At 42.5% G+C, this 14,068-nt stretch overlaps 2 protein-coding genes across 2 annotated transcripts; one reads left to right on the top strand and one right to left on the bottom strand.

Moving 5' to 3' along the window:
* Positions 1-808: 808 nt before the first annotated feature.
* On the bottom strand, positions 809-8,293 carry aifm5 (apoptosis inducing factor mitochondria associated 5). Its single transcript, XM_076750881.1, has 19 exons — positions 8,275-8,293; positions 7,962-8,052; positions 7,040-7,149; positions 6,763-6,872; positions 6,625-6,669; positions 6,445-6,526; positions 6,103-6,215; positions 5,897-5,983; positions 5,640-5,731; positions 5,216-5,346; positions 4,946-5,061; positions 4,751-4,822; positions 4,583-4,646; positions 3,948-4,024; positions 3,587-3,704; positions 3,021-3,119; positions 2,428-2,503; positions 2,199-2,303; positions 809-842 (listed from the first exon to the last, which is right to left on the bottom strand). The coding sequence occupies exons 1-19, from the start codon at positions 8,291-8,293 to the stop codon at positions 809-811; spliced, it is 1,641 nt and encodes a 546-aa protein (XP_076606996.1).
* A 1,459-nt stretch (positions 8,294-9,752) lies between these two features.
* Positions 9,753-13,896, top strand: LOC143333030 (TLC domain-containing protein 2-like). The gene is made up of 5 exons (XM_076750950.1): positions 9,753-9,931; positions 10,032-10,114; positions 10,766-10,848; positions 13,145-13,350; positions 13,698-13,896. The coding sequence occupies exons 1-5, from the start codon at positions 9,753-9,755 to the stop codon at positions 13,894-13,896; spliced, it is 750 nt and encodes a 249-aa protein (XP_076607065.1).
* The last annotated feature ends 172 nt before the right edge of the window (positions 13,897-14,068 follow it).

A 14,068-nucleotide genomic window follows, 5' to 3' on the forward strand; every position in this document is an offset into this window, starting at 1 on the left:
ACAGTGAACTGAGGCACGCTGTTGACAGGAAGGGTGCTGAGAGGAAGTGAAATGTGGAGGTGTAAAGAGAGGTGTGAGGTAAAGACAGTGATAAACCAGCCATGAGCCAGAGGGGAAAAGAGAGGAAAACGCAGCGTTTCTTTTGTGCGCGTTTTGTTACTCTGCCTTTGTGTGCCATTTGTCGACGGCCTATTGTTCCCTGTTGGTGTGTTTTGTTGCCGTTGCCTATTTCAGCATCTCTGCATCAAAGAGCTGCACACTCCCCCTCTGTTCTCCTAATCCCCCCTCCGACTCACTGACCGGACCACAGTGGCCATTAAGGTCACTTGTGTTTTTCCAGCAGCCCCATCCAAGTAAAAAGCAGCATGCGCCGCCTTTTAAATATTAACAGCAGAGAACATACTGAGGCATCCGAGATGTGATGTCTCCAGACTGTTACTGGAAAACCTTTTGGAGACATAAAGCCATTAAAATTAAAAAATAAAATCTAATGAAATGATAAAAAATATTAAGACTAAAAAAGAAGTCCCGAAAGCCGCATCCATCTGAGGTATCTGTTGTTTTCGTGGTGGAGTCCCCCTCACATGACGTACACTTTAAATCCAATACTTCAACGCTGTTAATATAAACTTCACTGTGGATTCTGCTTTTTTTTTTTTTTCAAACTGTCTGTTCTGGATCAAACATTTTAACCCAGGTCTCCAAACTCTTTGTCCTTGGTGAGAGCGGTGGTGACGACCAGACATTCTGGCTGCATGTCGACATCGTACAGATGATGTGTTGAGCGGGCGAGCGGAGAAAGTGTTGATCAGGACAGCTGCAGCCAGCTCAGGTCATCTGATCTGTCGGGAAGAGGAAAAAGAGAGGACAGGCTTTTATATGGATTTACAGCACTTCATGCACTTGGTTAGCCACAGTGATGAGCATCCAATTGTAAACAATTACCCAACAATGCTCACTAAAACTGCAGTAACTGATTTTTTTTGTCCACTTGAGGGCAACAGAAACAAGTTGTGAATGCTGACACATCATCACCTTTTAACTTATAGTTGCTCATTCACACATCCAACACCGACAGAGCAACATTATCATTCATTTGGGTGTCGTGTTTTTTGGCCACCTGATGAATGTAAATGAATATTCGTGCTCTTTCAGCTCTGTTTTTGGCCTCCACCAACTCCTGAAGTGAACGTCTGTCTGTGAAGCAGCTCCACTGTGTTCACTAGCTCGTTGCTAACTGTGTGTTTCTGCTGTTTGGTGCTGAGCAGGTAGTTGACAGTAGGTTTGTAGATGTTGACGTCCCTGAAAACAGCTGAAATCATGTTGAATATGACCTTGTTTGTTTTCAGTAAATATAGTTAAAGTTAGTATAACAGGGCACCTCAAACAAGGAACCAGTGAACAGTTTAACCACTGTTTTATATAAGTCTTTATTAAACTGTGGGTAACAGTGCTTATATAGGATTATTATTCTCACTTAACCACAAGTTAGAAAACTGATGATGATTTGAACTTTTTTCTGTGGTGAATATGACATAGGTGTCATTGTACACTTTCATGTTTGTATATCAAGATGCAAATTTTGACATATCCACAACTGATAACAGAACAAAGACAACATATTTAACACATCACCTCCTCAGCTTCATTGATTTTTGTAAATATCTAATTATTCTGAATTTGATGCATCAACATTTTTCAAACAAGTTGGGACAGGAGCAACTAAAGACTAGGAAAGATCTGGAAAGCTCCAAAAACACCTGTTTGGAACATTTCACAGGTAAACAGGTTTATTGGTAACAGGTGATCATGATCATCATCATGATTGGGTATGAAAGGGGCATCCTGAAAGGCTCAGTCACTCACAAGCCAGAGAGAGGTTCACCACTTTGTGAACACATGATTGTAGAAAGGAGATTAGTACATGAGCTCAGGAACACTTTGTAAAACCGTTGGCTGTGTTTTTATTTTTCCATTCAGTTGATTCCATCTTTTTTGGATTCAGGGTTGTATTTAGCTGCTTTAAACTTCAAATGCAGTGAATTTGTTTGAATCTGTTTGGGGGTCTTTGAGGCATGTCATGCCCCATCTCTCTTCCCTCATTTCCTGCTCTCTCTACTGTTGCCTGAGCACAAAAATGGCACAAAAATCTACTTTTAAAAGATGCTCAATCAAAACAGAAAACAGATTTTACATACTCAGCCTCTTTCTTTGTGATGACTTTTCCTGATACGAGCCTCTCAGCTACTGCAGACACTGCTGGGTCGTAGTTTAGGCTCGCTGCCGCTATGACCTCATCGTCCCTACAGGTGAAACAAGAGAACAAATAAAAACGTGCATATCTGGACATGCATTTGTTAAAGGAGTTACTTTTTTCTGGGTGCAGATGTAGTTTGTGAACAGCAGCAGCTGTTTTTCTCAACTTACTTGATGTACAATGCCAGGAACTTCTTGTCCTCAAACTTTCCTTTCATTACAATCTCAGTGTATCCCTCCCCATAGCCTGCACACAGCCGCAATAAAAACACGAGTTACATTCAATGGTGATAAGTGACGCTCTGTGATTAAAGGGTCCAGTAAGTGAGTGAGCTATTGACTTAAATATTAAGATACAAACATATAAAATAACTTAATATAATCAAAAAGAAATGATCTAAATACTATTCCTGCATCTAACTTCCTGCATCTGCTCTTGCTTGTGTGCTCAATCGTGACTATGAAGGCCTCTCAGTGTGGCTGCACTGAGCATTATGGGGTTTGTGTCAAACTGAACGATTACAACAAACTTGCAAACGTGTGTGTGTGTAAGTGTAGGTGCTTGTTTTGTCTTGTATTTGTGGGGTCCCAGCACCGGAAGCCCACTCACAGTGTGGGGTCCTAGAACTCTGTGGGGACAGAAATGCTGAACCCGATAACGTAAACAATGACATGTTAGGGCAAAGATGTGTGTGTGTGTGTGTGTGTGTGTGTGTGTGTGTGTGTGTGTGTGTGTGTGTGTGTGTGTGTGTGTGGGTGCCCACCTGCATATCGGATGGTTTTACTCAGTAGGACGGTCCAGTAGAAAGGAACTGAGGTGAGTTCAGTTGCTTTACCCAGCATGTTCAGAGCTGCTATCCTCCCTGAACAACAGTAAACAGACATTTCTGTTCAACTGGAACTGGTGTTCAGCTGGTTGCATTCTGCAACCTCACCACTAGATGCCACTGAATCCTACACACTAGACTTAAAACCTAAACTAAAGACAGAAAGCAGAAAACATGGCTCAAAATTTGGACATTTTGCTGAGAGTGTTGTGGAGTGAGCAATAAGAAGAGTGTTTTAGAGACGGCAGTAACCTGCTGGAAATCTACCACAGCGAGGACGTTATCAGTCGTTTTCATTTGTTCGAGTCTGGTTTGACACGGTTGATCAGTCAGCCATGTTTAGTTTGAAGAAAGTTTTAATTACCCAGAATGCCTGGGAAATTATTTCTCGTTAAGATAGTGAAGAACTTAATTATTTTTAGACGTCTATCTGAAGTCTGACTATTAGTTCGACCGGAGCCACGGTCGACTTTGTGAATACTTTTAACTTGTCACCATGTTACCATGTGCTTGTGCCATCTGCCAGTGTCCGATGTTGACCAGCTGGTTTTTGGCCATCGCCAGGGGGAAGGTGGTCAGATCGCCCCCGCAGAACACATCGGGGACATTGGTGCGCATGTACTGCATGAGGGAGATACAGGCAGAGAACTGATGATGAATGGTGCAGAATGTGCTGATTGGTGAGAGGAAGGAGAACCTGTGCCCGATTTAACTGCTCAAGAAACATCAAGACACACACTTCACATCGTTTTTCGACCAGCTTGACACTTCAGTCACAGGTGTTGCTTATAATCAGGATTTTGAACTGGTACCATGTTCCAGTAGTCTGACAGACAGTGATGCATTGTGTACTTATGTGCTGACCTTGTTGACTAGGACAAAGTTTTTCGAGTCCATCTGTATTTTGCTGCCTCGCAGGAACTCTGAGTTGGGTTTGATGCCTGGGGGAAGAAAGAGAGGGGATTAAAGTGGTTTAGCAGGTGTTGTTGGAATACTGCTGATGCTGTTGAGATGGGTTTTTTTTTCTTAGCACTGAAGCACTGAATCTATCAGGGCTATTTGTGTGTCATTAAGAAATATAATACTATTACAAAAACATGTTAAAAGCAAATGTTTTTTGCTCCAAATGGGTGTTCCAGCTGCCCTGGCTGAGAGCAAAGGGACCAAAATCTGCCTTTCAGCATTTCTAAAGCTCACTGATTAACATGTTATACCTCGTTTAAGATCAACATGACAATGACATAATTCTTCATCAGTCTGATGTGAAACTGAAAAAATATCTTTGCTATATAATTACTGAATTAATAAAAATAATTGATTTCCAGCATTCTCCAAAGGTCATTTTAAGAAGTTTTTATGTGAAGCGATTATGATTTAGAGGACATGTCTGATTGATGTGAAGACGTTAAAGAATAATAAAGGCAATGAGCAGTAAAATTAATAAAGATATGCAGATGAGTAAACATGTGGTCACAAAAAACTGTCTGCATTGCACTTACCGATACCAACAATCAAAACTTCTGCTGGGATAACTTTTCCACTTTTAAGCACAACCTCCTTCACCTTGAGGAAGGAAGGACAATGAGACAGAAAGACTGAGAGTGTCTTAATGATGTGATCCGAATTCGATAAACCAAACTGGCACAATGTGCATTTTTCCACTTTACCTTGCCGTCCACACCTTTGACCTCGGTCACATTATCGTTCATGTAGAATCTCACGTTTTTCTCTGAGAGCATCTGCAGGAACAGCAGAGTTTAAAGTACAAGAAACTGAACTGAGAAGCAATGTGACAGCATACAGGCCTTTCTCTCTCTCTCTCTCTCTCTCTCTCTCTCTCTCTCTCTCTCTCTTTTTCTTACCATCATGGTGAATCTGCCAATCTCACGACCCAGGGTGTTCTGGTACGGCAGCTCACTGCTGCCGATCACTGTGATACTGGAGGCTTTGCCAATCAAATAAGATGCAATTTCCATGCCTGGGAAAAAAAAGTTATTGAAGGCGCAGTAGAGAATATCCAAATGAAAAGCAAACAAATGAAAATAACTGCAACTTTATGGAGCCCCAGACCTGACAAACACTGCAAAGCAGCACTATAGTATAAGGAGGTATTTTTGCACACTGCACAGTACCAACAAAAGAGGTTCCCACGAGGACGACGTTGCAGCCCAGACAGGCTGCATGGATTTGCCGGGCGTCCTCTGGTGTCTCCAACATCTTGACATTGTCCAGCTTCATGCCAGGCACATCCAGACCCTTTGCTCTAGAGGACAGGCCATGACTCTGTTTATAAGCGATGCAGTGCAGTGTAGTGCTGCTGCAACAGTGATCGTTTCCCGGAATATGCACATCATCTGTTGTGAATGTCAATGTGTCATCTCTTCTGTATCAGACCGACTGTATGTGAGTGAGATGGAAAAAGTCTGAGGAAAACAAAACAGGATCAGTGTGCACATTTGCACATTTGTGGGATGAGGGGTAGCCGGGCCCCTGAAAGGCTCGCACAATGACACCCTTCCACACATGTTCAGCGTTTGTGTGTGTATTCGTCTGTACCTGCAGCCTGTTGAGATGAGAAGCTGATCATAGCACTGGACTGAACCATCATCAAATGTGACTGTCTTCTTGTCTGTGTCCACTGACAGCGCCTGTAAACACAGCAAGAGTTTCACAACGTGGTCACGAACCGTCCAGTGCAGAACTGACTTTGCAGACAACACTGTGCATCAAATAAAAACTGCTGAAGTGCTGAACGTAATCACAAGAACTGAGTCAGAGGTTGTGTGGAGACAGGAGAAGGCAAATCAACTCACTTCTTTCTTGAGCCACACCTCGATGTCATACTGATGGAAAAACTCCATCCTCCTCAGCAGAATACTCTCACTCTCCACATTCATCACCTGTGAGATGTGGGTGAGGGTGTGTCTCTTTAAGTAACGGTAGTGAATTAAGAAAATAACACACACATATTCATCACTGAAATGTTGATGTTCGTGTGGCGTCGGTCACTCTGCAGCACCTTGCTGAGTCGGGTTTTGTCGTAAGGTAAAAGGTCGTCTCTGGTGGCCATGATGATTCTGCCGCCAAAGTTTTCCTGCCGCAGAATCTCAGCGCAGATCAACGACGCAGCTCCTGCGAGTTTACACACCGTCACACTCACATTAATTAACGAACTAATTGTTACATTTACGATATAAAACAGAAAAGCTGCAAATCCCCACATTCAAGAAGCTGGGACCAAAAGATATTTGCGTCACAAGTGATTTAACTGATTATTATCAAAGCTTTAAATGACAGCGACACTCACACACACACTCACACACACGTATATACAAAGACATATAGAGTGGTCCACGCTCACCTCCTCCCAGCAGCAGAACAGTGTGAGTAACTCCTGGTACTGCAGTTCCCATACTCTTTATTCTTTTTTCCATCCTGAGAGTCTAAATCATGTATAAATGACAGCAGGTGTGATGAAGATGTGATGAGGCAGGAAGCAGTGAAGCAGTATGAGCAGAAAAGGAAAAGGTAACCTACTAACCTTTTTGTTTACAGACACATACACTTTGCTGTTTTGAATTTTGACCTTCAAAAGAGAAAAAGACAAAAATGATGATGAACACTACACACTCCTCGAACACTAAACGTCTGTTTGCCTGTCAGTCTCTCCGGTTTGTACCTTGTGGCAGGGTAAACAGTCGATGCCAGGGTACTCCTCCAGATCTCCTGTGTGGACGTTGAAACAGCTGCCGTGCCACGGGCAGCGCACTGTGTGGCCTGTGATAACCCCTGAACACACACACACACACACACAAAATGTGCATGGTGTTAGTGTTAAGCTGTAATTTAAGACAAGCTTCGAAACCGTATGATGGATAAACTTCATATGACACATGAAACTGTGAGTAAATGGACTGAAGGTGTGTTCGTCTTCCTCTGTGTTCACACCTCTTTACCTTTGCTGAGTGGAGCGCCATAGTGTGTGCACTGGTTCCCGATGGCACTGAATTTCCCCTCGCTGCGCGTCAACAGCACGCTGTGATGTCCCACCTCCACCTCCATCATCCTGAGGTAACACACACACACACACACACACACACACACACAGATACTGTAGCTTTACATCCAAATGAGACTTTCATGTCTGTGGAGTTTTATATTAATCAACAAGGTGTGTTTGAAAGTAAAGATTTTGTTCTTTTGATCTTCATTTTGTAACTTTGTTCTTGTGTCTGTAAGCTCTGTGTTCAAAGTTTATTCAGCCTTCAGCTTGAAGACCATGTCGGTCGAGATTGACACTTCTTATCAACTATGAGCGTGACTGACATGAAATTTTGTCTAACATTCATAGTCCCCACAGGATGAATCGTACAGACTCTGGTGAACCCCTGGTCAAAATTTCAGTTTGTCCAAAACTTTGACCGCAAAACCGAGTGATTCACAACAACCTCAGCTGTACTTTATGGTTACTTTGCTAATTAGCAAATGTTAGCATGCTGAACTAAGATGGTGAAACTGGTAAACGCTGTGCCTGCTAAACATCAGCATGCCCACATTGTCACTGATTTGTCACTGAGAGCATGTTAGCATTTAGCTCAAATCAGAGCTGAGTCAAAGTACAGCCTCACAGAGTTGAAAGCATGGCTGTAGACTTGTTTGATCATTGGTTCATCACCACTGTACTGTTTTAAGTAATGATTTTTAGTCAGGTTGTTGGTTGGTTTGTTTCTTTATCAGAGATACTGCTTGGCCATGTATTTGTGTGGCTATCATCATTTGCTGACTTATAAATCATTTTTTATTTATCAGTAATAAGTCCTGATGAATAAATAAAAGCAGGTTTGGGGTTGCCAGGTTGTGAACATCCCCCCTCCTTACTGTCCATCCTGCAGGTCTGACTCCAGACACACCACCTCTGTCAGCTCCTCTGATGTGTCCTCTGGATCAGAGTCCGGAAACTCCTGACGGGCTGAACACACACACATGCAGGCACACACACACACATTAATAAGCACACATGCATGCAAACAGATTTTAGAGGAATTTCAACAAGCTACATTACAGATGTAGTTTAATTGATACAGATCATTACTTTTGTTTCAGACACCCAGAGAATAAACTGAATTCAGTGACTGACTGATGAAAACTGTCCAACTCATCTGTTATTGAAACATTGGAGCAGGTTACTCACGTGGTTTGGTCCCAGACATGTCGCTGATTCAATTGAAACACCACAAATATACACAAAGCCCCTGCAGACACATTAAAAGCAAGTCAGATGCTCTGCTGAAAGAAGTTTTTCCACGTTCACAGTTTGTTTTCTGCTCATCAGCTCAATGATGGGATCGTCCATTTCCACGGCAATCGGTCCATCCCCAATCCTCATCCCTTGATCCTGGGAGACTGTGAAAAGTGGACGATTTGGGTTTGATAAGACAAAGGTAAAATCATCCAAAAAGTTACTTTTGGGTGTCCGGTCAATGAGCAGTTTCAGTGATGTCACTGGTCATGTTCAGCCCTGTTATTGTTGCAGAGAAAGGCGATGGTGGTCTTTTGTGTTTCACAGCGGCAGTGTAGAGAAAGGCTGACGAGGCAGTCATCACTGAATGAACAGGCGACAAAGCACAACTTACAAAACCCGAGGTAGCCTTCTGTCGTTCACACACCGTTTCAAGTTTCAAGATTCACGCCCGCAAAGCTCAAGGATTTAAAACACGGCACAGAAAATCACTTAGTGATTAAAGGTTAATGAGTTTTAATGAGCAGAGGTGGAAGTAGTACTCAGATTTTTCCCTGAAATTAAAGTAGAAATACCACAGTGTAGAAATACTCAGAAGTAAAAGTCCTGCATTCAAAATCAGCACAAAAGCAAGTACTCATTATCCAGAATGGCCCAGTTCAGAGTAAAGTTTAATAATTAATAATAATTAATTCCAATTAATTCATTTTTACTCAGAGGAAAGTTCAGTCAACTGAACTGAGGATCCAAAAAATGTGAAAATGATCAACAGGCAAGCACAAAATTCAACATTCAACATAGATTTAACTATTTTACTCAAGAAGGGAATCACGCCATGAAGTCGTGTCATGGTCGACCCCTCAGCTGTTATCAGTGACCCTTTTATTACTTCAAGTGACCGGAGGAATGTGTGTCAGAGGGCAGGCATTGTTTCTGTATGTTTTACTGCTCATGAACTCAACACAGCAATAAACTTTATTAACAATGTCAGAACTTTGTTCGCTAAAGTATTTTCCTTCAAGGTGCCAAATTCTGTACTTTCATTTTCATTTATTTGTGTTTTTTCTTCATTCATTTTTGATGATGTGTCGAAATGCAAAGTTTCACTGAGTGAAAAAAATACTGTGTGAGCAGGAAACAGTGTAGATGAATCTATTGTTTGCCTGAGAGGGAATCGTGTCATGACCATGACCTTCACCTGTTATCAGGTGACCATCAGGAGACCACTTTATCCATTTAAGAGTGGGGAGGAATGTGTGTTAAAGGGCTGCATTGTAAACGTACACACACACACACGCTGCATGTTACAGAGACTTCAGCACTTTGTTTTTCAGTCTGTCTTTCCTCAAAGTGTGTTTCAGCGGGGCCCTGAGCACAGGACCACGTGGGATGTGAAGTGAACGCAGGGCACCAGGCTCTGTGGTGAAGTTATGGATTTGAGGTCAACGTTTCTGGTCATTGGAGGATCCACCTGCTCCTTCAAACTGCTCAACACGATTGTCAGATTCCTGCCAACACCGGAGTCGGCACGCAAGAAAGCCTGGAAGTGGAGTAATATCAGCACTTCTTTAGCTCACAGCTCGCTGACAGGAACATGGGCAGCTTTATGGTGCATGCAGTCACAGCGATCAGGGTTGGTGCCGTCGTTTATTTTCATTTGTACCCTTCCTGAGGTTTCTCTCTCTCTGTCTCTCTCTCTCTCCATGCAGTTTGTACCGTCAGCCTCAGATGTTGAAGGACCTGATCTCCTCTCACTCCTTGTTCTCCCACAGCCTTGTAGCTGTGTCTACAGGTGACACCCTCGCACTGACACACACAAATTCACACGCCCACTAAAAGTTAGTTTACCTCATTTGCAAATCAAATGCTCGCCATGCCAGGTTAGAGTCAAGTCAGTTTTATTTATATAGACCAGAATTACAGATCACAATCTGCCTCCAGGGGGTTTTACAATCTGTAAAGGAAGAAACCACCCCCCTCCCACAAAGGACAGACGTGCCATAGATGCCAAGTGTACGGCAAAAAAATCACAACATATGCACATTTTGATGGCAAAAATACAGATACATGTAGATTGTAAAACATAAGCAAAGAGGTTGGATTCAGGAGGATATTGAGCAGCTTCAGGTGTCGTCACATAGGTAGAACCTGAGTCACGAGACAGACCACACAAAAGGCAGCACAGCTTTCAGAGAGGCTGAATCTCCTGGTCCACATCCAAACATCTGGAAGAAGCACCAGCAGAGAGCAGAGAGCGAGGTTCATGGTCCAGCAGAGAGGAACCTGAGAGTGAACAAGAGAGGGAGGAGAAAACTAGAGAGAGCGAGATGAACACAGCTTGGCAGCTTATGGGAAACAGAAAGTTCATATATTCACTGAGACTGAGACCGACCTGCTGTGTGTGCTGCCTGCTTACACTCAACTCGTATGCTTTCTCTTCTAGGTTATTTTATCAACGACTTCTTGGACGTGGCCTTCAACCAGTCATTTAAACAGTCCTGGGAGGTGCTCCTCCACCACTCTGCAGTAATAAACGTCACACTTTACACTGTGTAGCATCGTGGCAGAGAGAGCTCGATGCACTGCAACATGCATGTAGATAAAACACAAGCACTCATAGCTTTTGTTATATTAAGAGAAAAAAACTACATTTTGGCTTTAACATTGTGACTGCAGATGCTAACTACGCTTAGCTTTAGTCTTTCGAGCAAGTTTCCAGCAGTGTTTAGCGTCCCCTGGAGACGTCTGTTTTGTTGTGTCTGACCCGGAGTCTCTCTGTATTTGCAGTGCTTGTGTTCTATTTGCAGATGATTTCTGAGGATGAAGTGTACTCAGCTCTAAGGAGCCACCATGTGCATGCTTGTATGTTAAAGAACCAGCTCCTCAGGCAGTGCTTTAGTTCAAACTTTGGTTAATTCTGTAAATACAGCAAAATCTCACACCACACATTGTATGTAAGAAAAAAAAAGAAAAGCAAACACAACATGAATCAATCAGCAGTTTATAGATTTTAGACTGCAAGTTAAATCCTTTAATCTTATCTTAAAGATCCATTTAGCCAAGCAGTTTTAGTTCCAGCCAAAACTGGAAAAAGCACTGCCTTTGTTTAAATGACAGCTGCAGCAGATTAGCGATATGCTTATATGGATCATGTAGGGATTTAATGGAAAATGTCCCGTTGATTCGTAGAAGTCTGAAGATTTGTCAGGACAAAATAACATAAATAGCTTTTTCACTAATGTGCAGTGGTGGACAGTCACTACTGTGAGTACATTTGTTTCTGTACAAATTTGAAATACTTTACATATATTTACATCAGATGCCACTTTAGACTTTCTTTCTTTCTTCTTTCTTTCATCCCAGAGAGAAATATTGCCCTTTTTTATCCACTGCATTTGTCTGACAGCAAGGTAATTAATGCACATCAAAACCTTATGTTCAATACGTGCAGTTATATCATGCATAATAATATTAAATGATTCATTATTATAGACTGAAACACCCTACAGAATGGCTGGATTAACCTGTAAAGGAGACCTGGGGCAAAAGTTTGTTGCTAGGTCCCCATTGCCCCCTTCTTCATCTTATCTTCAACATCCTTAAACCAACCATTGCTCCCACTGACTGGCCACAGGTTTATTTATGTGTTAGTAAGCGTGTGGCAGTTTTGTTTTGTTTTTTCAACATAACTTTATTTAGTAATATGTACCATGTGAGCACAATATAAAATTAAGCACTTTGACTTTTGATACCTTAATGGCCTTTTGCTGATAACGCTTCTGTATTTTTAATGAAGTAAACATTCTGAGTGCACTTGTAATGGAGTATTTTTCCATTATGTTATTACTTCTTTTACTCAGGTAAACAATCTGATGATGTGATGTGATGCAGTCGGCCTGCTGTTGATATTAACTCATATCATGCAGAGGGTTTATCATAACATGCTGAGGTGTTCTTCTTAATTTGTCCACCCCTTACGTAAGCGTGTGTTGTAATGATGACAGGGTCAGTGAATGAAACTGCACAGTCATCCCTCAGTGTTGTGCCAGCGTTCAGCCTTGGTGTGTGTGACAGTTTAATCTCAGGCAGCAGAGGTCGTGACCTGATTCACCTCCAGCAGGGCAGCAGCTCATCGCCTCAGTGTGTGACTCCACGGCCCCAACACACATTCTGAGGCTGCACCGAGTGTCTGCCTCGTGTGTGTGTGTTTGCTTAAAGCTGAGCTGAGTCTGGTAGGAAAGCATTTCTCTCTACATGGAGGATACTTTATATTATACATCACAGTTCAAGGTCTGCTCTGTGCCAGTGTTGTGTGGGAGGTTTATATGCTTCAGGGCAGCTTTCAGATAAGACTCAGGAGTTTATGGTTGCCAGGCTGGTAAATGCTCCACAGTGCATCCTCCTCTAATATGTCACTCTTTTTCTTTTTTTTTAATCTTGATATTTAATTCAAGACCTCAGATGGAGAGTCTGATCACTTACCTTCAGGCTACACAACATCTGGACCAAAATCTGCTCACAGCAGCTTATCAACACCTGCAGAGGCCTTCCTGATCGATTAAACTTTTTGCAACATGGCAACCTAAAACATGCCCATCTAAATGCTTATTATGATGCATAATGACTGACTAATTAGTACTCAATTACTTAATACTCTACACCCTTACGAAGTTTCGCCCCAGTAGGTTTCTCAGTGTAATTCTCAGAGATATTAACTGATTAATGTAAGACCTTACAGAAGTGTGTGCAGCCGTTTTGCTGCATGTTTCTGTATCTGCGTGTGTGAAAACCTCCGATTCTTCTCTTCAAACTCTTTTCTCAGGTGATCTCCTGCTTCAGTTTGGCTGTAACGTCCCGTCTCTATCTGGGCTTTGCTGTGGTGTCTCTGCTGATTGAGATCAACTCTGTGTTCCTTCATATCAGACAGCTTCTCCTCCTGTCAGGACAGAGGAACAGGCCAGGGACTGAAATTACAGCCCCTCGTCCCTCCGTGACCTACAGCATGACCAGCTGGCTCAACCTGGGAACGTAGGTGGCTCACTGTGTCTTTTCTGGACGTTTCACAAAGGTCACACGTGTAAATACAACGTCAAACTGCTTCTTGGACAGAACAGTTTTCACGTGCTGTGTTTGTGCATTTGCACATGAGAAACACAATAAGAGGTGAAATGAGAGAACTCGATGGCAGTTGTGATTTTGAAGGACTAATCCCTAACGTTTACGACTTTAAAGGAATAGCTCCGCATTTTAGTCTTCTTTGGCAGATTGATAATATTCTATTCATCAGTTCAGAGAGAAGCTGGAGTCAAAAAATATCTGTGTGAGGGGATGGAAGGTTCACATGGTGTCTGTCTGATTTTCTGCCTTTTCTGCAGGTTGTTGGTGTTTCGTGTCTGTACGACGGGTTGGATGAGCCGCTGGCTGGCAGCTCACCGTAAACACATACCTCGCCACGTCCTGATGATGGGGACAGTAGGCCTGAGTCTCATCTCCACCATGAACACAGTGCTGCTTTACAGGCTGCTCAGAGCAGACGTCCTCACCGACAAACGCAACACCAGCAAGAGCCACTAGAGGGAGCCAGTGCTGTGTTTCTCCTGGTGAAAAATGACTGTTCAATTTTCTACCTCATGATGTAGCTGAACAGTGGCTCAAGGACCCGAGGAATTTATAATGTTTGCTTGTAACTTGTAATGTTTTTCATTATAATAAAGCAAAGAAGTAAGATTTAAAAATATTCTCACAA

The sequence above is a fragment of the Chaetodon auriga genome, chromosome 15 (genome assembly GCF_051107435.1).
Source record: "Chaetodon auriga isolate fChaAug3 chromosome 15, fChaAug3.hap1, whole genome shotgun sequence".
NCBI lineage: Eukaryota > Metazoa > Chordata > Actinopteri > Chaetodontiformes > Chaetodontidae > Chaetodon > Chaetodon auriga.